Source organism: Peromyscus leucopus, chromosome 1 (assembly GCF_004664715.2).
Source record: "Peromyscus leucopus breed LL Stock chromosome 1, UCI_PerLeu_2.1, whole genome shotgun sequence".
NCBI classification, from domain to species: Eukaryota; Metazoa; Chordata; class Mammalia; order Rodentia; family Cricetidae; genus Peromyscus; species Peromyscus leucopus.
The window spans coordinates 141005200-141029716 of record NC_051063.1 but is presented as its reverse complement, the minus strand read 5'-3'; the positions used below and the strand labels follow the sequence as shown (position 1 = coordinate 141029716).

The 24517-nt window shown below is 39.0% G+C and overlaps 1 protein-coding gene across 4 annotated transcripts in view; it reads right to left on the bottom strand.

Annotated features, from left to right (window-relative positions):
• Mctp2 (multiple C2 and transmembrane domain containing 2) overlaps positions 1 to 24517 on the bottom strand; it is a 279955-nt gene that overhangs the window by 13156 nt on the left and 242282 nt on the right. For all 4 annotated transcript variants that reach the window (XM_037198675.1, XM_037198670.1, XM_028880331.2 and 1 more), the window contains one exon: positions 11066 to 11175. In XM_037198675.1, coding sequence (XP_037054570.1) covers positions 11066 to 11175 — 110 coding nt within the window. The remainder of the gene's footprint in view (positions 1 to 11065; positions 11176 to 24517) is intronic.

Genomic DNA, 24517 nt, shown 5'->3' with positions numbered 1-24517 from the left:
GACATTACCAATGAAGGTTTTTTTTTTTTTCTTGCCTGTACTCAGTTTAGAAAAGTACATAAGACCACTAAGTTATAAGCCAACTAACTAGGGCTCTAGTCCAACTATAATATTAGGTGATTGGTGGGAACTGATTTAATCAATCTGAATTATGATATGTTCTCAGTGAAATAGTATTATTAATACTATGTGTATCATGTATATTTCTAGAATTAAACAAGTGTTAAATTTTAGTCTACATATAAATTTTAAATGAAAATATGTGTTCTCATTACTAATTTTTTTCTTGTTTTCCTTGTCAGTTTGTAAATTTGGTAAGACATTTACTTTTCTCTGTTTTTTAATTTTTGAAACACAGTCTCATCCTAGCCAGGAACTCATTATATAGTTCAAGCTGACATCCAACTCATGGCCATCTTTCTGCTATTCTTGCCACCGTTGGGACTGTTGCACATGTGGTGCACCCCAAGTGAAAAGAAAATAAAGAACAGTCTTACCCAAGGACACAGAGGCAGGATATGAATGGCTACCAAAGCAGTTCACAGTGCTTACTTTTCAGAAAATCACCTCTCTATTAGTAACAAATCTTTCAAGAAAATGCGTAATCTAAGAAACAGGTAAGAAACAGGCATATCTCTGAGGCCAGCCTGGTCTATAGAACAAGCTCCAAGACAGCCAGTGCTACACAGAGAAACCTTGTCTCAAAAACAAACAAACAAACAACAACATCTGTTGGGGAATATTATTTTAAGGTGTATTACTTTTGTTTGTGTTGCTTTTGTTTAACTCTGTGAAGCTGTGTTACTTTGCCTGTCTAAAACACCTGACAGTCTAATAAAGAACTGAATGGCCAATAGCAAGGCAGGAGAAAGGATAGGTGGGGCTGGCAGGCAGAGAGAATAAATAGAAGGAGAAATCTGGGGAGAGAGAGGAAGTAGCCAGAGAAGGAGGAGGACTCTAGGGGCCAGCTACCCAGCTACATAGCCAGCCACAGGGTAAGAGTAAGATTTACAGAAGCAAGAGATTGGGGAAAGCCCAGAAGCAAAAGGTAGACCAGATAATTTAAGTTAAAAAAAGCTGGCAAGAAACAAGCCAAGCTAAGGCTTGTTTAATTAATAATTAACAATTGTTTAATTAATAATTTCTTAAATAATTAAGAAAAAAGACTCCATGTGTGATTTACTTGAGAGCTAGGTGGCAGGTCCCCCAAAAGAGGAAAAGCAAACAACAACAACAAAAGTCAGTGGTGGTGGTACATGGTGGCCTGCATGTCTTTAGGAAGCAGAGGCAGGCAGATCTCTGTAAATTCAAGGCCAGCCTAGTCTGCAGAGCTAGTTCCAGGACTGGCAAGGCTACACAAAGAAACTTTGTCTCAAAAAAAAAAAAAAAAACCAAACAAACAAACAAAAGAAATAATAATAAGAAAAATTTAAATATTTAGAATCTGAAATATATATATTTAGAAAACAATGACACTACACAAAGACCACTCACTCGATCCCCAAGCATGGAGATTCAAAGCTAGTAAAAACATCAAAATATAGACATCAATACCTCCAGAAAATTATTACTGGATTTACTGGTGTGTGGACACTATACTAATAGATGTCTCTACCACAATAAATGCCTGCAAGATATATTCCAAAGAACTACTCATAGCTAAATGAGATAGGGTTTAGAAAAGAGGTATAGAATACATTAGGATATTGTTTCATTGACCATGTGTGATCCTCCTAATGGATACATTGTGAAATAAAATAAAACTAAAGTAAATGTGAATATCAAACAGTAATTTTGAATACTTGTTAATAATGGCAACAAAATGAGTAGACTACATTACCTAGACATCCATAGTTAGGGATGAATATATGACCTTTTGACCTTTGCAGATTATGTGCTAGTACTGTGCAATTAAAAACTGTTTTCTGTTCTAACATTCTTTAGCCCAAAGTAAAAACCATAAGTAGTGTATCCAGCTTCTCTCTGCTTCATTCCCATATTATAGATGCAAAACTGACAAACTTCATCTACCTTACAGTGATGCTCAGACTAGCCAATCAATTGATGAATACAAAACACTGTGTAGTGTAATAATTATTTAATACATTTTAGCTACTGAATTGTTTTGCTCTCATGCAAACATGACATAAATATGAGAAGGAATCTAATTATATCAGCTAGTAGTCTGAAGATAATAAAACATTTTAAAATATTTGAATTCATTTTTTAGGAAAAGATATAAATCATGATTCACTTTTTAGCAATAAAATCACATATTCTTAAAAGAGTAAAATGGTAGACAAATGGTCTGAAAAAAAATTTGGAAAGAAACTAGGCCACCATTCAGTGAACATGGAATTAAGAAAATAATATAATGGAAAAAATAAAATTAATATAAGAATTTAATTCAATTCTAAAGTCATTATTCTACCATTTTTTTAAAAAAATCAAATACTGGGAGTTTTTAGCTTGTTTCTGTTACCTGAGTGAGAGACAGAAAAGAAAAAAGCCTAGAACCTCCCTAAATTAAGAAATAAATAGGAAATCATGGCGTAAAGTCCATGTATTTACAGTAAGAAGGAGTGAGAAACAGAATGAATGAAAGGAGGAAGAACCGAAAGAAAATCCATGTAAATGGAAAGGGGGGACCAGATAGATATTGTCAGAACCTGGGGTCCAGGAAGACAGGACTGCTGTGGGATGGTCTGTATGTCAATCTGTTGCTCTGATTGGTCAATAAATAAAACACTGATTGGCCAGTGGCCAGGCAGGAAGTATAGGCGGGACTAACAGCTAGGAGAAAAGAAAGAACAGGAAGGTAGAGGGAGTCACTGCCAGCCACCACCATGACAAGCAGCATGTGAAGACACCGGTAAGCCATGAGCCATGTGGCAAGGTATAGATTTATGGAAATGGATTAATTTAAGCTGTAAGAACAGTTAGCAAGAAGCCTGCCACAACCATACAGTTTGTAACCATTATAAGTCTCTGTGTTTACTTGGTTGGGTCTGAGCGGCTGTGGGACTGGCGGGTAACAAAGATTTGTCCTGACTGTGGGCAAGGCAGGAAAACCTAAGCTACACAGGACTGACATTATCTATCTGAGGTTAGGTTACTTGTACAGATTGAAAAGATTTGAAAACAATAACAAAACAAAACAAGAACAACAATAATGCACACACACACACACACACACACACACACACACACACACACACACACACAAATCAAACCAAAGAAACAAGCAGAAAAACCAAGATTCTGAAGTTGGTATTTGCCCAGGGTGACCCATGGCCAAATCCTCTTCAGCAGTAAGTCTGACCAGTCCAGACATCTGAGCACACCAACACAGCATTCCAAGGAGGGAAGTTCACAGCTTACACCAAAGGGCACCTGGCCCCATCAATAAAACCCAGCAGGAACAGCAGAAAACAAATTCTGAGACAGATGATTTCAGGTGTTGAGACCAACTTGATAGGTTTGTTATATATACAGCCATGGTTAATATGGAAAAGTTTTTAGAAAATAACAAGCCATTAAAAAAATTAAGTCATTAAAAAATCAAGAATGAGTAAGGTACTTAAAAATCAGAGATTTAAATCTAAACCTCTTAGTAACCATATGAAATTTGAATCGAGTATATCCTACGATGGAAAGATATCAAGTGTTAGATGCAGGAAAAAATCAGAAGCAATGCGAGGTATCTTGAAAGAAAATAATGAAGCATGGATCATGAAACTAACAAAGAAAATCTGGCATAGCTACATCTGTGTAAGTCAGCAAGACAGTAAAATGTCATTAGAAATAAATAGGTTACTTCTTAATTATTAATAAAGTAATTCATAAAATAACTATTTCAATATGTAAAAACAAAGAACAGAGCATCAAGAATATGGAAAGCAAAAAGAAAAGGAAGTTTAAGAAGAGATCGTTCCTAGTCATAGTGGATTGTTTTGACAGATCTCTAAGTAACTATTAGCAGAAATCCATCAAAAAACAAAGAGTACATACAAGATATGATGGTAGCAATTTGAACTTGGGCAGTATATAAGGTATAATCCACCCAATCTGCTTACTAAGCCTTCATGAAAAAATTATGGAAGTAAGCTATTGTTGGGCTAATATTTTCTGAACATAAAGGAATGAAATTACAATCTATAAACAAAAAAAATGTACAGAAAATTTCCATAGTAACCTAAATTAAGCAACACACTTCTTGGCTGAAGAAGAAATCAAGATAAAAATCAGAAAATGGCATTAGCTAAATGCAAATGATTACTGTTACAATCTAAAATATCTGTCATGGAGTTAAAGCTGTGATTACAGGAAAGTGTAGAAGATTAAATCTTTACATTAACAAGAAAGATTGACAGTAAGTGATATAATTGCCAAGTGGCAGAAAAAAATATCAATGAGTGAAGATCACAGAAAGTGCTGAGGAAATGTAGGTAAAGAAAGAGAAAAAGGAAGCAGAGATTCATGAAGGCAAGTAAGTGTTCCTTCTAAAGACTAATAGATAAGTCTTTGTCAAAGAAGCAAAAAAGGAAAAACAACTCTCAAGTATAGTGGAAGATGCCAGGACAGATCTTGCTAACATATAAAAGTAGAACATGCAGGCTAAAATGGCTCAATAAAGTAAAAGTGCTTGCTGGGCCACATAGAGATCTGAGTTCAAATCCCTAGTACCCATGTAAAAAGCCAGGCATGGCTGCATGTGCCTGTAACCCCAGAATCAAGTGAAAACAGGCAGAACCCCAGAGCTTGCTGGTCAACGAGCCCAGCAGAAATAGCAAGCTTCCAGTTCAGTGGCAGACCCTGGTCAAGGCAATAAGGAGTTGAGCCATAGAAGAAGACACTGGATATTCTGCTCGGTCCTCTACATATAACCATCCCTCTACACATATGCATAAACCACACACATTTATGAACACACACACAAAATAGAAAATAGTAAAATATTCAAATTAAGTAAACTAACCTCTAAGAGTTAAAATTTATAAAAATGTAAGTTATACAAAAATTACAGCTTATAGAAACATAAATCATAGAAAAACCAGAATATATATATATATATATATATATATATATATATATATATGAGAACAGGAGATGAATATTTAATTAAAAGCCTTAAGAAAAAAAACTGTACTCCCAGATGCTCAATAACAAATTCTCTCAAATATGAAGGGAAGTGTCAATTCTCCAACTCCATTGAAAACTTCTAGAGAACAGAGGAGGGTAAACACAACTGGAGCCTTCTAATCCTGAGGAATTTTGAAGAACAGAAAAATAACTGGCCACAGTATTAATCACAGCTGTGAAATCTTAGGCATGTGTATATATCATAAATTCCAGCAATGAAGAGGCAAAAAGTAATATATGAGGGCACTGTTTCACAAAGCACAGGGAGTTTATTCCAGGGTGGTGAGCTTGGCATCCCATCTAAAAATCAACCACAATACTTAAATATATTAGCAAAAAGAAAGGAGCTGGTACATGAATCATCCCCACAAATATGCAGAAGAAACTTGTTTGACAAACTCAGCTTATATGCACAAGGAAACTGAGACAAAGAGGCACCAAAGGAATGCTTCTTATCTTTACAAAAACCTCTGGCAGAAGTCCTCTCTAGGAATGCTCTTTTGGAGGCTTTCACTGTGAGACAGAGGAAGCAACCTCTACCAAACTCGTCCTGATCTCTACAAACTCATTGTCTTGTAGCCATGAGCAATGCTCCAAACCAAACTCAAATGCACAGGCACTGCCGTGAAAGGATGAAAAGTTTTCTTATGTGATAGGCAGATCTAATAGAAAATCCAAAATCCATTTCATACAAGAAGTGCACTAACAAAACCTACCAAGGTCATTAGAAATGAAGTCTGTGGAGGAAAATGTATTTTACTTTGAAACACCAGGAAGGAACAGGTAGGAAATAAAATCTTTTTTTAATGCAATTAAATGTATAACAAACAAATCAAGAAAGTAGAAATAATCTCTCCCACACTTAAGTGTCAAAGCTCTAAGATGGAGATTGGGATAGTCAGGAACGCTGGAGGAAGCCACCAATTCATGTGACCTTAACATTTGTGTGTGCCCATAGAAGGCATGCAATGTCTATGTATGTCAAAGGCCAGAGTTCTGGTGGGCGTCTTCTGTAGCACACTCAATAACTGAATAACCTTGGTCAACGCAGCTTGCACATCTTGAAATCAAATAATTAATGAAACACTTTCATAGACTTGAGTCGTTTTCTTGAGATGGGAGCTCTCCAAATTCTTGTCATGGGGGATAAAAAGCTAACCTTCTTAGCATGAACTCACCCCATGTGAAGATATTATTTTGTAAACTTCAAGGCACCTGGTAAAAATGATTAGGACACCACCCAGTAAGTTGAGTGCAGTTCTTTCCTATGGTCCCCACTCCATGCTAGGTTGGGGTGAATTCATGACAATTTCAATGGCTGCTTTTTTCTTAGGCTGGGACAAGTGAAGCCCTCAGATACCTCCACTCTCAGAAACACAAACTACTGGCCACACGTCCCTGTAGATTTTTCTCTTATGCCATATCCAACAAACTGGCCTCACCATGTACACTGTTCTCATGGTAGCTTACTAATGCTCTTCTAGGCATTTGTCCTTTATTCTTTGTCCCTTTTATCATGCTTCTCTCAGGGTAAATAAAATGTGTAATTGTCATTCTGCTGAGTTCCCTATGATTCTAACTGTGCTTAACTTACTTTCCCAACACCACTTCCTAGTGAAGACAGTCCTATTTTACACAAATGTGTCACCTACACTCTAGACCAGTGGTTCTTGACCTGTGGGTCACCTTTCACGGGGGTCACCTAAGACCATTGGACAACACAGATATTTACATCACGATTCATAATAATAGCAAAATTACAATTATGAAATAATAATAAAAATAATTTTATGGTTAGGTGTCACCACAACATGAGGAAGTGCATTAAAGAGTCTCAGCATTAGGAAAGTTAAGAACCACTACTCTAGACCCTCTGCGGGAATGAGTCACTAGGCTCCCTTAATCTTACCAACTCTTCAAAACTTTGCCCAAGATGCTCAAGGACATGGGGTTGGAACCATCATTCCACCAAGGGACATTCAGTATACTCAGCTCTTCAGACCATCTGACCTATTCTCTAGGAGAGTGTAGTGCTGACCAAGAGTTTCAACATGCTGTGTAAACATATTTGAAATTTGCATATACTAGAAAAAAAAGTAATCAGAGAAAATAAAGCAGGAAGGGTAAACTACTGTTTCTCCCATGTATATATACAGCACTGGTGATAATCTTCCAGAAAGTAGCATGGAAGCCTTGCTCTAAGAGTTTCACGTAAAATGCTCCTTGTTGCCAAAGGCTGGGTAGAAGTTTTCCTGGTTTGTAAGCACAGAATTACAATAGAATTCCAAGAGTGTGACACATGACATCCCACTTGAATGCCCAGCAGGGACTTTAAGGTCACTGTAATAATGAATAGGCAAAGAATTAATAGGAGTCGAGCCCATGAGCCTTCCTGGGTTGCAGCTGGGCACAACAGTGCTCTGTTCATTCCTGTAAACACGTTCCGGGCATGGCCACCACAGCTGTGCTAGGCACAGCTGCCCCTCAAAAGCACTGTAGAGATGGGAGCCTGCTTAAATCACTCTGCCCTCTTCTCCTATCAGACACATTTCCTTTTACATTATGAGCCACACAACAGCTACATTTGTGTTTTAGAGATGTTTAAGGATAGAGACAGTTGGACCAAACATCATCTTCCTTCCTCGGCCTTGCCCCCACTCCACATCCTCTTACCCTTCTGGCTTCCAGTACATTCTTCACTCTTTTTTTTTTTTTTTCAGGGACTTTTTTTTTTTTCTGTCTGCTCAAGGTCTTTTGTGATGTGCCTTGCTCCCAAGCATCACCACTTTTCTCCCTATCCCATGCACATATTGCTTTCCCCATCTCTCCCTGTATCTTCTACAACAGTAGTTCTCAATCTGTGTACTGAGAACCACCCCCCCCCCAAAAAAAAGAAGACCATCGGAAAACACGGGTATTTATATTACTGTTCATAACAGCAGCAAAATTACAGTTGTGAAGTAGAGACGAAAACGGTCGGGAATCACCCCAACATGAAGAACCGTATTAAAAGGGAGCAGCATTAGAAGGCTGAGAACCACTGGTCCATAGTGTTTGCGTTTGAGTCTATGCACAGGGTGCCCATCTGCTGCAGCCCCCACCCACCTTTTGACAAACTATTTTCTCCCATTCTGAGATTGCTTAGTTGCTTCTTCCATCTTGCCTTCTAGGTCCCTCTCTTTTAAGTCACCTTCTGTGTTCATCAAGCTTCCCCTAGTATCCTACCTGGCTCTTATCTACGAAAGCTATACAATTATATTTGGCTATTAATATTTTGTTCTCTCTTACTGAAAAAAAAATTCTTGGAGAGTGATAGTATTACTGTATAACAGTAACAGAAGCAGGTTCAAGTCCAAGCTCCTCCGAGGCTTATTGACTGTGATCCTGGATTACAAATTGAATCACTCTCTTCAGGATCCTAGGTTGTACTAGCAATCCTTTACCATGCTCTGCTAGGAACTACTCTGTTCAGCACTGGGTGATTCTACAAAAACACTCATTGTTTGTAGAATGGCTGCGCACAGTGGTTGGCCAGCATGTTACCATCTGATGCTACTCTTACCTATACAGCTACTATGTACACACTGTATTCTCAGCAAAATAAGCTAATAAAGACTTATCCACTTTCCTCATTGTATACTACTATTCCATATGCTTCAGGACAACATTTGCGAAGCTCCTCTAAGGCAGGATTTGTTAATCATGTGAAATTAGGAAAACAGATAAAGTGTCAACATCTGTCAGTACAAATCCGCACTATAATTCCTTTCTCTTAAGATATCAGGAATGAAAAATACACTGTGTAAATTTAATAGAAACCTGAGCATTTTAAAGTGTTTGTTTTTCAAATTTTACTTTTCTTAATCATGAGCATGTGTGCATTTGTGTGTGTGTGTGGTTGTAGGTATGTACAAGGGGATACAGATGGGTGGTCCATTGAGGCCAGGCCTGTCAGATCCCCTGGGGCTGGAATTAAAGGCAATTTTTAGTTGCCTAATGTGGGTTCTGAGAACTGAACCTGGCTCTTCTGGAAAAGCAGCAAGTACTCTAATCACTGGGCCCTGTCTCTAGCCTCTGAACATCGTTTTTGACTTAGTTTTAACCATACATGCATTCAGCCAGGCACACAGCTTATGTTTGTAATTGTAGCACTCAGTAGGCTGAGGCAGGAGAACTGCCACGAGTAACAGGTCAGCTTGGATTACAAGGTCATGTCTGGCCAGCCTGGGATACATAGTAAGTTTCAATTGGTCAGAGCTACAGAGAGATTATGTGTCCATATGGCAACAGGAACAACAGAAACTACTACCCTGATAATAGGATAATGTTGTTCACTGGCAATGACTTTGAACTTCTAACTGAAAACCCACAGTATTCACAGAAGACACATTTATTATATATACTCCCTGATGTTAACCATCACTTGGGATTCACCTGCATTTTTATGTAGAAACTTTCACTGGGTATTTAAAACTAGTTGAAATTTCTTTACTTCTACAATTTCAAAACTAGTATCCTCTTTAGGTATTTAGAATAACCTACACAGACATGACCAATAACATGAGTATGGATTTACAAAACACAGATGCTACAATTCTGGATCAGAGAAGGAACATTATCTGTTTATAAACCTAAAGAAAACAGTTAAAACTCACATATCATACCAGACAAAGATGCCCTTATACATATTAAGGCTACATAAAATAAAAACAAAAACATGGATCCTAGCCTCCATTAAAAGAGTGGAGTTCTTTGACCAAAAAGTAGAGGGTAGCACATTAAAGGCTGGATTTGAGGAAATGTATCCTGCTTTCCTTTTCTCTTCTTTTCTTTTCTTTCTTTCTCTCTTTCTTCTTTCCTCTCTTCCTTCCTTCTTTTTCTTCTGGATTGTTTTTGCTTGCTTTTATGAGGAAAATTGTATGGGGAACATATCATTCCTGCTCATTTATATAACAATAGTGAACAGCAGTAAATGTGTCTTGTCATAGTATACTTGGCCGACTAGGGTGAAAGATGTTCTCTCTAGCATGTTAAAAAAGGTGAAACTAATCCTGGTACACCCATGGAAGCTATGAATTAATTTCATGTCACACCACAGATGTATGATACTGCTAGTTGTGTAGCTTTTTTGGAGAAGTAAGAAAATGTATTCTAATCATTTACTGGATTCTTGCATTCAGATTTAAAAACCCTTCAGAGCATATTTGCTTCTCTCTGATTTCTGAGTAAAGTAACCTATTTTTTAAATCCATCATATTTAAAACCAGCATATTTCTAAAAGTGAAAGGGGGAATTATTAATAGTCCTGCTCACAGAGACAGAGGCAGGCAGGGCCTGCATGGGTCTGTACCGTACCAGATATATATATCTGCATATATATTATGGCTTTCAGTTTAATGTTTTCTTGGGATTCCTGAGTGTGCAAATGAGTGGATCTCTGATTCTTGTGTCTTCTCTTGGGATCTTTTCCTTCTCTTGGTTTATTCTGTCCAAATCCAATGTGATAGTTTTTGTTTTATCTTATTATATTTTAGTTTGTCATGTTTGGTTGTTATCTCTCAGAAGTCTGTTCTTTTCAAATGAGAGACAGAAAGGGCATGGATCTGGGTGGGAGGTGAGGTGGGGAGGAAGTAGGGGGAGTAGAGGGAGGGGAAACTGTAATCAGGGTGCATTATGTGAGAAAAGAACCTATTTTCAATAACAGGGAAAAATAGTTGTGCTCAGGCTAGTGTAAACTGAGTCATATCTTCACCCCAGTTCTGAGAAGTTGCCAAGCCCAAAGGATAAGGCAGCTAAGGTCACTCCCAGTTTGTGTAATACCATTGCTTTTCTTATCACTTACAGGATCCCATGCCCTCCTCACCCCACCATCCTGTGGGTGCCAGGTCTAGTTTATACACCACTGCCCATCGACAGAACTTACTTCTTAATCCTTTCTCCAAATGAAGCGACTTCCTCTAAGATGTTCTGGACAGTGGAAACAATATCCTGTACCATATAGATTCTCTCAATTAGTCCCTTTTTCTCAGATTCCTAGGAAACATAAAAATCGAGATTTATATTAGCTACTTGAAAACAAAGCAAAACAGTTATTTCAAGAGAATAGCCACATTTTCGAAAAATGTTTATTGTTCCAGGATATAGAGTTCACTCTTGGTTACAGCCCCTATAACTGTCTTAGGATCCATAGATGATGGGGGGGGGGGGGGTCCATGGGACCAGAGGCTTCAGGTCCCTGCAGAGAATTCTGCAATTGCTTCAGCATGGCCAGCTGTTTTCCCCTCTGTCCTTAGGTTATCTAAAGTACATTAAACCCTCTTCTATGAGAGTGCTGCAGACGGGCCCCACAGTAAGAACAGGACCCTTTGGAGGCACACACAATACATTTCTGAGTACTGTGACTTCTTTCGCAAACTGATGCATCTTAACCGTGTTTCCAACACACTGCAGATATCTGGAAAACTTCTATTGTCCCTGGGCAGTTATGTCAGAAACAGAGTAAGTGTGCTCGGAGACATGTTATAGGCAGCTGGACTGCATAGGTCTATTGTCACAGCCTGCAAGCAGATCTGACACTGTACTGAGACTTATTCATGAAGCTGGAATACTATATAACCGTATCTTCCTTAGTCTTCAATTCCTTATATAAAATAGAATTCTGCTGTCTAACTTGTTATCTCTAACTTGTATATAGAAGATCTTCAATATATTTTACTATGATAAGTAGCTATAACACTATAAACATAATTTAGTAATTATTCAAATGCCCAAGGAAGGGATATTCCTACACTGACATTTTTACACTATTTCTTGGCTTGTGTTGTTCCCTACTATTGTCTCTCTGCATCAGTTCAGTCTATTGCACTTGCTGTATATAGCAAAGGTCTTTATCAAACTTTCTTATTGAGAATGCTACTTGGGTTAGAGTTATGGCAAATCACCATGTAGACAATCCTAAGGGAACACTCCTAGGATATTCTCTATCCTGCAAAAGAAAGAAAAACAAACAAACAAACTTGTTTTCATCTTCTTTTTTTGCTTTATTTATCTCATTTAAATAGAGTCATAAATGAAATGAGGAAGCAAGCGCCCTCTGTGGTGGTTGCAGGGAAATACACCAATAGGGCAGTGCATTTATATAGAGAGAGGGTGTATTAATCCCTCAGGGATTAAAGTAGTACCTACCCCACCATTTGGTGCAGAAGGAAACACTGAGGTTGTTGCTTCTTCTTGCAACGGCAGCTTTGTGAGACAGTTTTACTCTCTCCCTTAATTTTAATTTATTTTCCACTTACTATCATTCTTTAAGCAGTTTGTGCTAAAAGTTAGACATGCAGCTAAGGCGACCTCATTCATACTCAGCAACCCACAATTGCCTATGAATAGACACAATGGTCAAAACCCATCTCTGTCTGCTACATAAGCCCTGTGTGTTTACAAAGGAGCATTCCAAGGCTCTGGGGAGCTTGACCCAAAGGGCAAAGGAGCTTCCCCCTTGCAGCAGCCTTGACCTTAGGTCAAAACAATTTCTTGGAAAATGACTCAAATTTCCGTGTGGCTCAATTTTCTAAAAAACTCCCCATTTTTATTGTTTGATTACACCCCCCAAAACAAACAGCCAAAACTTAAGGTTCTGATAAGAAGCAAGTGTTAATTAGTACAGCAAACTCATGAAGGATTGTGACAGCATCCTTTCAGTTTTTAAATGAATTTGACGTTTTGCTGTGAATGTTCGGTATCCACAGATAAGATTCAGACTTGCGTATTTTTTTTTTGAGTCAGAGTAATCAAGATCCTGTACTTTTTAAATTATTTATCAACTAAGTCACTTGGATTATATTAGCCAAATTATAAAATGATTTCATTTTATTTTCATACGCATTGTTTCAAAACAAAATCATATATATGCATACATTAAAATGAAAAAGTCTTCATGTTGGTTGAATATTCGGAAGTGACACATAAAGAAGGTCATCTGTGGTCCAAACACTCAACTGCACTCAATGAATACACTCTCTTTGTGGCTCTGCTTATGTCTTCTATCATGTCACAGGATGTCCATGCTATGGCCTTTTGTCTTCTCATTTCTAATATCCACAAAGGTGTTCTTAACCATCTTCAGCGTTGAACTGAATGGTCATTTAATCAGCATCCTAACTGATACCACTGTAGATAAATTTAAGAGAAACTTTCTCAATGAGAGCTTAGGTTCCCTGAAAACTCAGAAGCATGACGAAAGATAGTCTCAATTCTGGATTGTAATATCAAATTTATACACCCAGGGTATATTTTACACCTATTGCTATGAATTTTTTCTGTTAAGCATTTTTAAAGACAGTGCTTCCCATGAGATGTTTGCTTATTTGACTATTTTATAGAACTTATTCTGAATGACCCATGGATTCACTATTTTCTCCCATTTCTAGATATATTTGGTATTAAAATATTTTTATCATAATTTGAACTAAAGCATGGTTACCATGTGCTTGGCTATTTTCTCTCCTCCATGATGTGACACAGCTAAAGGACCCCACCATGGCACCAGCCATCCCTGCTATCAGGATCATGAACTACATAGGCCTTTCTACAAAGAGACTATCCTAGCCCTGGGCATTTTGTTATAGCAACACCAAGCAATGTAAAATATAGCCAGCACACCAACAACTACTTATAGCACTATTATCAGACCCTGAATATTAATTAACTATATACATCTGTGTAAATCTTATTTAAATATTGATGTGCATTATCCAAGTTTTACAAGTGCAGAATTATTCAATGTAATAGGCAAAATAAAACTTTCTATTCCTGTATTTACACTATTTTTCCATCATCTTATTAGTGACATGGACTAAATTCTGAATATATTCAATGTACATTTACTCTATAACTTCTTAATCCTCCAACTAACCATTTGGAATTGGCAGTTAGGGGATTTTGTGTATCCTGTAGCCCAGGTGACAGTCATGGCGTAGTAGGCTAGTATAACCTATAAATGGTGGATGATGAAGCAGAGGAATGGAGTAGTTTTCCTCTAGTCCCTGAGACAAGAAGGGGCTGGTATTTTTTTCTACCAGTGATTGTTCACAGCCTTACCTCTAAGGATAGTTAGTTCCAGCCCGTGGAAGGAATCACGGATGGCTAATTACTGATTGTCCGTTAGGTTTAACCTACTGTTTGTCTTTGAAAAGTTTACTACCCACACAAGCATTTCAAAGAATACTAGTAATGGCTATTGAAAAAATCTGGGAAGCTAAGCAACTTGTTCCATATTGTTTTGATGTAAATATTAAATACAATATTTAGCTCTAAAAGCTTTTTGGAAAAACAGCGATGCATGATATATCCTTTTCCTCTGAAATTTATGATACAGAAAGGGATCAATTCTTTTTATTCATTCAGATGAAGTGCATTTCTTCATGCATTTCCATGCCTCTACAGAATCCCTACATAAGGCATTTGATGTTCATACATGACACGGGATATGTCCAGCTGAAGGATGTATCCTCATGGTTAGGATCAAGGATACCTTCTGTTCTCTGAGTTGTTTTGGTGGTCTTTCAACAATGTTTCTCTGTGCTGATCAAGACATCGCAGCCTCTACATACAGGAAGGTGGTTTTTGTACTTTCGTAGTTATATATGTGATTAACATCGTCCACACCCTCCCACTGGTCAGACTTATTAGACCAATAGATAAGACCAGCTTGCCCCATCTGACTATATTCTGAGGATCCACAGAATTGCAGCAGGGACTCCTCAGAGCTAAGATGCTTTCTCGATGGAGAAATGAGTTGATACAGTGTAAGAGCAGGGGCTTATGTGTGCAATGATGTCCAAGTACTACTGACAGTGACCTGGGAAACTGGCAAGTGCAGAGACACCGAGCAAGGTTCTAGGTGCCATGAATGCACGAAACTGAACAGTCAAATTCAAGTTCCATGGGATTAGAGAAGCCGCCTTAGGATGCCCGCCCACACTGACTGCTGTCTGTCCTCTTATGGTCACACCATACTTCCAACTCTTAGTCATCCAGGAACACATTGACTCCTTTTCTGCACGTCTGAAGTTATCTTTTAAGTCATCAATCTGTCAATGGGCATGTCACACAGGTACCAGGACTCAGTCCTGTTTCCAGGAAGCTAGAGTATAGAGACAGTAAGGAATTTGTCTGTGTTGACAAGCATGTTCCAGTGGACTTAAGCCAGGACTAGCAACTGCTAAGAACGAGTCACTCAGTAGAAGAAGTGTCATATGTTTGGGGAGGCATTTTTTACATTTTACTTATTTATTTTAAATCCCAGCTGCAGTTTCTCATTTCTACTCTCCTCCTAGTCTCTCTCCACAGCCCCCCTCTGTTCCCACCCAACACACTCCTCCTTTTCTGCTTAGGAAAGGCCAGGTCTCCCATCAATATCAACAAAACACAGCATATCAAGTTGCATAAGACTAAGCCCCTACCCTTGTATTAAGGCAAGGCAACCCAGTATGAGGAGTAGGGTCCCAAAAGCCAGCAAAGGAGTCAGAAACAGCCCCTGCTCCCACTGTTAGGAGTCCCACAAAAGGACCAAGCTATACAACTGTAGCATATATGCGGGTGGTCTTTTTTAAAAGTATCCATTCATCAGATATTTGTTCTTTCTGCCCTTTGTTCTCTGTGTGTCTATGGGTTTGTGTTCTCTCTACTTTTCATACAATGCATCATTTTGAGAAACGGGCTCCTGCTAGGTGTTCCTCCCTCAAATTTCCTCTGGGATTTTCTTGTGCAACATTCATATGAATGTGTACTACTTGATGCCTTTTGAAAATATTTTTGAGGAAAGTTTCATTCCATTTTCATCTAAGAAAAAACTGACAGGTAATCGGTGACTTTTAGATCAATAGATGAAAATTTAGATAAAATGTAAAATAAAACTCCTAAGGCATATGAACTCCATAGACCTGCACATTCTGGAAACACACTAATCTTTATAGTAGCCAACATTTTGCTCACTTGCTACACTGCAAAATTATATCAAATAAGGTATACCAATTTTACAGTTTTAAAAGTAACATCTACCTATATAGCAATGCATACAAAACCTTTAGTAGTATTTGCATTTTCAGGAAAGCAAAGGTGTAGCTCTGAATAACAGTCTATGGAGTTGAGGGGAAGAGGGTGCTGTTCTGGTCCTGTCATGGATGAGCTTTGGGTGTACAATAACTTAATTGGATTGCTATGACAGAGTACATGAGAGCTTTGTGTGTACATTAACTTACTTGGATTGCTGCCACAGAATACATGAGGTGAGTGATTTACAAAGTAAAGAAGGTATTTGGCTCACAATTCCCATGGCTGGATGATTCACATAACATGGTACCAGCATGTTCGTGAGCTTTCTCTGGTAGTATTACAACATTACAGAGACACAGAAAAGGAAATTGACATTTGCAAGAGGGGCCAGGCATGCAGGGTGCTCTCACTTCATAATACCCTTCTAGGAGCAAGCACTCCATTCTGCAAGACCAACACTAATCCCCTCACCGGGATTTTCTTGTGCAGCATTCATAAGAATGTGTACTATTTGATGCCTTTTGAAAATATTTTTGAGGAAAGTTTCATTCCATTTTCATCTAAGAAAAAACTGACATCATTACAGTTCATTACCCTTGCTTCTGCACAAGCACCTGAGGGCCAGAACCTGAACCCAGAGGACTCAGAGAGTCACCACAGCAGTGAACATGATGACCTTTACCGTGTGAGTCTTAGTCGCAGTTCTGGAAACAAAAACTCACATCATCTTGACCCTGACTGCAAGGGGAGGCAGAGATGAGAAGTCTTGGTTGCTTTTCTATTGCTGTCATAAAACACCATGACTAAAAATAACTTGAGGAAGAAGGGGTCTATGTCCTACAGCTTATAGGTCATCATATTGCAAAGTCAGGGTAGGAACTCAGGGCAGGAACTGAAGCAGACACCATGGAAGAATGCTGCTTACTTGCTTAGTCAGCCTGCTTTCTTGTACAGCTGAGGACTAAAAACCCAAGCATGGCACCACCTACAGTGGGCTGGACCCTCCCATATCAATCATTCATCAGGAAATGCTCCATAGCCATGCCTACAGGCCAATCTTGTGAATAGAGCTTCTCAGTTAAGATCCTCTCTTCTAAGACATGCCTCCTTTGTATAATGTTGACAAAAACCACTCAGGAAAGAACTTTATCACATATGTAAATTACCTGGTACAGTAATTAACACGAACCCCTTCCCTTCAAGTAGGCAAAAAGACAAAAGATGAGCAGCCTTTTGTCTAGCTTAAAGAATACTGGGGTGAGTTTAGGTTTCTTAAGAAAGGCTGTTCTGGAACAAGTCTGTTCATGTTGCCCCAATGCTCTGAGAGATTGTCTAGCAGCTGGATGTGCATCCCGCTGGCTTTATTTACACATCTCAGATTGAACCAGGGGATGTGGTGATAACAGTTTAGCAGACACAACATTGCATCTGCTGCTGACACCACACTGCCTGGGAAGAGTAAGAGTGATTCATTCAGAAAGACAGGCAGCGGCGGCATGCCTCGAGTCCTTTCACCAGAGAGGCTCCCGATTCATACAGAGAACCGTGTTTAGAAAAATAGTGATGACCGCTGGTGTGACTGCACAAATGAACAAGATGATTGCAGCTGACCACATGGCCACAGCAGGTCTTCTTTATGATTATAAACCTGTAAAAGGATAGAGGCCTAAGTGAAATCCTCATGACTGAGGGGCTACTCGATGTGCAAGCACCTGTCATCAATAGCAGGCAGAGCAGGAAAAAAAAAAAAAAGGAAGATTTCAAATCCAGAATCCAATTTTACAAGGTTTCTTTTTTGTTAGATGTGTGCACATGATATGTGTGTCTATGTGCATGTGGGCACATCTGTGTAGGTGGGTGAAGGGTGCGTATGGAAGCAGAGGCATTCTCTACCTTATGTATTAGGCAGGCTTTCTTAATTGAGCCCAGGGCTTGCTGCTTTACTAGTTTAAGTGGCCAGCTTGTTCTTGAAACCCAGTTTCCACCTCCCATGTGCTAGTATTACAAGTGGGCTGCTGTACCTTTCTGTTGCTTATGTGGGTGCTGGGGATATGAACTCAGGTCCTCCTGCTTGAGTAACCAGTGATTGTGGCCACTTTCCCCCATTGTTCCAGAACACCGGTTCCTGCTTCCATTCGTTTAATGCACTCTAAGAATGAGTAAAATTGACAGGAAGACAAAAACAGGACAAAGCCCAACTCTTAAAGGTGCTTATCATGTAAAGATGAATGCACAATCACCATCTTTTAATTGTGCATGTGTTTATAGAGCACCAGGAGGTTTGAGTCTTAGGCTGAGTTTTAAAGAGAGTCGAAAGAAGGATCAATAATGTGCCTGTGGCATAACATAGCTGCTCGCTCTTTTAAAGCAAACAAAACACAAGGAATGTATCAGGCGAGCTTTCCTTCCTTAAGGCCTTGTTGCCTGCCCCGTGTCTCTGGTGAACACAGCTCCATAGGTGCAATAAAGGAGCTTTGAGCCTCTGGGAGAGAATTAACACCATCAAAATGAATTTACAACTGAGAATTAATTATATAATCAGTGTGTTACTTTAAATCTTTCCTGCTTGTTCTGATTTAGAAAATCACTCATTTCTCTATTAATTATCTAAGCAAAACCAGGGAGATATTCCTGAAAATTGACCCTGTCAGAAAAAAATATTTTTGACATGCTTAAAAATTGAGTGGTGTTTGTCAAAGAATGCTTACAAGTCCCCAAAGGATCAAGGCAAAATTTTCATCTCAAGATCCTCCCAGTAATGTCAGCCACACAGATTAAAGATGTAAAACTGGGACTTTAGACAAGGGGAATGGATTGCCTCTTTTAATTCCCTGAATATTAGAAGCCTGTAACTTGAAAATTTGAATGATCAAAATCAGAAATTGATTGAGTGGCATTTAGCATGAAAAAAAAAAACCCTTAATATCTGTGCTAATGAGGACTCTTGAAGAAACAGTATTTCTGCTACATAAGATTAAAAATTGTTCCCTGGGAACCCTAGCTTTACAAACTAGGAATGGACTTCAGGATTCAGCCCCATGAGGCACGTTCATGTGCTCAGGTAGAGTCAATATCATAGCGCATGCTATTAAAACTGGAGACTCAGGTAGAAGCTCATGGGAAAGCTTGCCTGGAGCACACAGCTGTGAAAACCAAAAAGATCCTGTCTTTCCAAGTAGAAGGGAAGGACACACATCCAAGGATGTTCTCTGATGTTTATAAGTGTATTGTGGTGAGATATCCAGAGTTGTACTTATAAACATGCACACACAAAGAATTATTTATTTTTCTTTTAGATGTATTGTGTTTTCACCCACATGTATTACTGTGCACCACACTAGAATCCTCTGCAGTGGAGTTACAGGCATTGCAAACTGTCACTTGGACTCTGGGATTGATCCCACTGGGTCCTCTGGAAGAGTAACTGGTGCTCTTAACTGCTGAGCCATCTTTCCAGTCTCAAAGATTATGTTTTAAGAGGAGAAGGAGGAGGAGGAGAGGAGGAGGAGGAGGAGGAGGAGGAGGAGGAGGAGGAGGAGGAGGAGGAGGAGGCGGCGATGCAGCAATGTATGCTCTTTCTGGAAAGTACTTTGTCTCTTTGAGAAATGAATATAAAACTGTTGAAGTTTTGAATCAATGCTGATTCTAAGCATCTTTATTCTGCTTTACCCATCTGATCTTCACAAAGAATTCTACCCTGGTGTTACCAACATGTGCTTTTGCCTTGAGACAGGAGTCTTGTCTGGTGTCAAATGAAAGGGTGAGAACAGTATAGGGCACAAGCCAAAACATCCTGAGAAAGATACTGGAAACATACAACTGAAAAGGTAGCAGCAGTCCATAATTTTGGCGACTCAGAGGCTGGGTGGACTGATTCCATTATCACTTCCCTGGGCCAGCTGACAAATAGATGCTGCCACAAGGTAAAGAGGACTCATGGCTTCTGTGGTCGGATCTACTGCAGACAGATGCACAGTAAGTGATGGCTTTGTTGCCTGGATCCTTGACCCTCCTCCTAGTTAGGAGAGGGAGGGGACTACTGGGTAAGATATTCCTCTGATTAAGAACAGTAAAGGGCAGGGCTGGGAATATGACTCAGTGAGGAAAGCACCTGTCATCCTAGTGTGAGGATGTTGGTTTGGGTCCCCAGAAATAAACCTAAAAGGCCAGGTATGACAGCCCTCATCTGGAAAGGAGTTAGTGGTGTGAGACAGGCAGATGGATCCCTGAAGCTCATTGGCTGGCTCATTTAGCTCAATTGATAAGCTTCACGTTGAGTAAGAAACCTTGTCTCAGAAAATAAAAGATGGTGAGTGGGTAGAAAAGACATCTGACATTGTCCCCTGGCCTCCACACTCGTGTGTGCACATATCCACAATAGTAAGTATATAATACACATATGCACAAATTTAAAAAGCTGAAGGTAATTCTTATATGCTAAAACTTGACCCAAACATCAGCTCCTATAAGCAGGCCTGATTCCCTCAATGTTTCCTCCCAACTGCCTCAACTGTTTCCTAACTTTGTGCAAGGGTGATTCATCCAATATTGTGGTTCTCATGGGAGCACCAATGTGGCCACAGCATTTATATTCACAGGAATTCTGCTACAGAGAAAAAAATAAGCAAATGCTGCTGCTGTTGCTTCAGTGTGGAATGAATGAATGGATGAATGAATGAATGAATGGCATGCTTGTTTCTAAAGAATGTAACACAGTTTACAAATAAGATTTAGGCCAGAGGGTCTGGATTTGAATCCCACTGTGAATTTGACAGAGAAATCTCAGATGCATTAATTTCTCTTAAATGAGGTTTGTTAATTAATGCAAAGGGAAATTAATAGCTAGTGGTACATTCTGGGTATTGAATGAGTTAAAGGGCACAAAAGCCCACAATGCCTGAACATTATAAAGTTACTAAAATTTCCATGAGTTTGAATACTTAAATGTCTTACCATCTTATTTAAATTAATACTGATTAAGTCATTCTTCATGCATTATTTACTTTTCCAGTAGGACAAATATGATAACTCTGTTTTCTATCAATTATTTTATAAACCATCAATTAACTTATAAACTGTCTAAGATGTATCTTGTAAACTTTGTGGATAGTCGGGACACAGGGTGAGGGTGGGCCACATTGAAACAGCAGGTTTCATTGGGAAAGACAAAGGCAACCATTAGTAGCCCCCCACCCCAAAAATGAGTAGCAAATGTTGATCCCTCTAAGCTCTGAGGGTTAGTTTCAAATTCATGGCAACACAGCCAGCCTCAAAACTATTAAAAAACAATAAACAAAACCACAACTAATAAATGGAGAAAATATTTTTAGGGAGTGGAGGCAGGAATGGAAGAGAGAGGTTAGAAATAGGAGAGGAGAGAAGGGTACCAGAATGCATAGTTTACTTGTGTAAGATTGGGGAAAAAAAACTTACTAATAAGAAAAATGGCCAGTGGATAACCAGGATACAATGGCCAGTTTATTCTACCTTAGCTTCATGGAATGATTTTAGACAGTGGGAAAGTAAACAGCTTGATGTAGCACCAGTTACTGAAGAAGCATAGCCTTGGACTCTAAGCTTTTAAATAGTAGTGCTACTTAATAGCAGCATAGAAGACTTGTGGAATTTACAGCCTGGCATGTCTTGCTTCATATTGTTTGAAAGCACATACCAAGAACACCACTTAGAGTGCATGTTTTAAAACATCTTCAAGTACCAAGGACACTGCTCAGTGTCATAACAAGCAAGATATCCAAATAATACTCCAAGGACCAGGTTGAGAACACTTTGGGATTACTTCTGAAGGAAATGAAGTCCCAACCCTTTGAAGAATGGAGATTGGATTTTCAAAAAAGGAAATGTACATGAGATAACATGTTAAGCAGGCCTATGAACTCAGAAATTTGCCCTCTTGAGATTCAAAACATCCATACACTGGTCATTAAGAGTTGGCTGCAACCCATTCTCTTACTAAAACCTTGAAAATAACACAGTGTTGTAGGAACCCTAGCCAGAAAACCACTGCATCAAAAAATAAATAAATAAATCCCATTATCAGAGCTTAAATCAGAATGACCATTTACATTACTGCCCTGAAAATTTCCATGATCAGGTTCTCTGCACCACATCCTCCATGTAGGTTGTGCTTGTTCTGAAATTTTGTGTGCATAGGTGCACACATGATTACATATCAAAAGCTAACTATTCAAAGAAGCTTGCTGGAGCTTTTCTTTTCTTAACAATACCATACTCTGGCATTAATAACAGGCATTGTATCCTATAATTAACAGAAATCATTGATTGACCTACATGGTCACACACACACACACACACACACACACACACACACACACACACACACACACGAGAGAGAGAGAGAGAGAGAGAGAGAGAGAGAGAGCTGCTGTTGCTATTTATTTTCTTAAGAAGACACAAACAACAATAAGCAAAAATCCTCCTTCTGGTAAACTGAGACTGTCAGACACTCCATGGCCAACAGTATTCTTAGGTTAAGGGAACAGAAGATTTACCTTTTTAGGAATTGACCTTGGTAGGTTTGGGCACCTCACCAAAGTACTCTGCAAGAAACTCCCAAATGCATGCCACGGGTGCAGGTCAGTTTGGAAAATGGAAAGGCATCTGAAATGTTGACTGTGACAGCTTAAGACAATGATGGCATTCTATGTTTTTAAACAGTTATTTTCTAATGTGTGTGTATATGTCTGAATGTATGTGTGCACATCACATGCATGTAAGTACCCACAGAGACCATAAGAGGGCAGTAGATCCCCTGGAACTGGACTTATATGTGTGCCACCTGATGTGGGTGCTGGAAACTGAACTCAGGACCCCTGGAAGAGCAGTGGATGGTTTTTACCATTGGGGCATCTCTTGTGTCTCGGTGTGCTAAGTTTTCTAAATGGGAATAGTACAAGTAATGCTCATTTACCTTTGTTCATTACAGAATGCCCCTCAATGGAATGCTTAGACATTTCTTGTTTAAAGAAACATACCCATTATCTTTATTTTATCCATAACTCATATAAAGGGATGGATTTCTTTTCTCACAAACACTGACCGGCATCTGTGATGTCATCAATGACCTTGAAAGAAGAATTCATTCAAGTTCCCTGGCAGTCTAGTTATACAAAAACTAATCTACACTGTGACCATCAGAGGAGGCTTTTTTCTGATAGCTAGAAACAAGTTTTTTGGGTTTTTTTTTTATTACATTCTATTATGCTTCCTTCTTCCTCATGCTAATAGTAAATGCTGGAATAGTCTATGTAAGTGACGGTTGGGATGGTACAAGAAAGAAACTCTCTGGAAAGTATTTATACCTTCAGCAATGAAAACAAGATATTATTGTCTTACATGACCTTTCATAAGTATGGGGTACAGCATTTTACACAATCGTTTCTTGGTTCATGCTTCAATTACTGACCTTTACTGTGTAGAAAATTAATGCAATTTTCATTGTAGTACATCCGTACAAATAAGGTCCACATGGAGGATTCCACATAGGAAATCTAATAAAAATAGAAAATGCTAACTGATTGTTGTTGGCTGAACTCAGCCATTATCTGTTTGTTATGGGGGTCCCTAGAAAACTAGACTTGCAACAAGCAATTTCTTACATGGACCATCTGGTATAAGAAAGAAGGATTTTTCTTTCTTCAAAGTTTAGTCTGTATGCTTCATTCCTTAAAAGCTTCAAATCTAGTTACCTGCAAGATGTATGTGCTATTACAAAAGAAAAGGAGGCAGAATTGTGGCATCCAGTCTGGTTTCTAACTCAGATGACTACAGTGCGCTGTTAACAATGATAAGGAACCAGAGGCTACAGTGATGTCATTTTATGACCATCTGTATTCCAGACAATAAAAGTATGACAGCCCCCAGACCATGTTTGTCCTGGTCTATGAGTCAGAGCAAGGCAGAAGCGGGGAGTGCATTCATCCCTTGAAGAAGCTGGGCCAAGGGGCCCAGGCAGCCTTTCATCCTCTGTCATCTGTGATGATGTTTTCTGGGAAGGGGAACTAGAGATAAAGGCATGTCACTCTCAAGATAGATGGGTGGAAAGTAGCTTCCCTCCCTTCCACTTTTGCTGGGAATGGCTGTGTGTTTATAATTTGTAAATGAATCCTCTTGGATCAGGTATGTTACAAATCCCAGAAGCTCGTTTTGTCATGTCTAACACACAGCAGAAGCCATGGGGATCATTCAACAATCCTCTGTGGTGGGGAGTGACCCTGTCAGTGCCTGGCCAGGTCTCAGACAAGCACATCATGGTACTGGGGTCCTGTCCACAGAGAGAAAATGA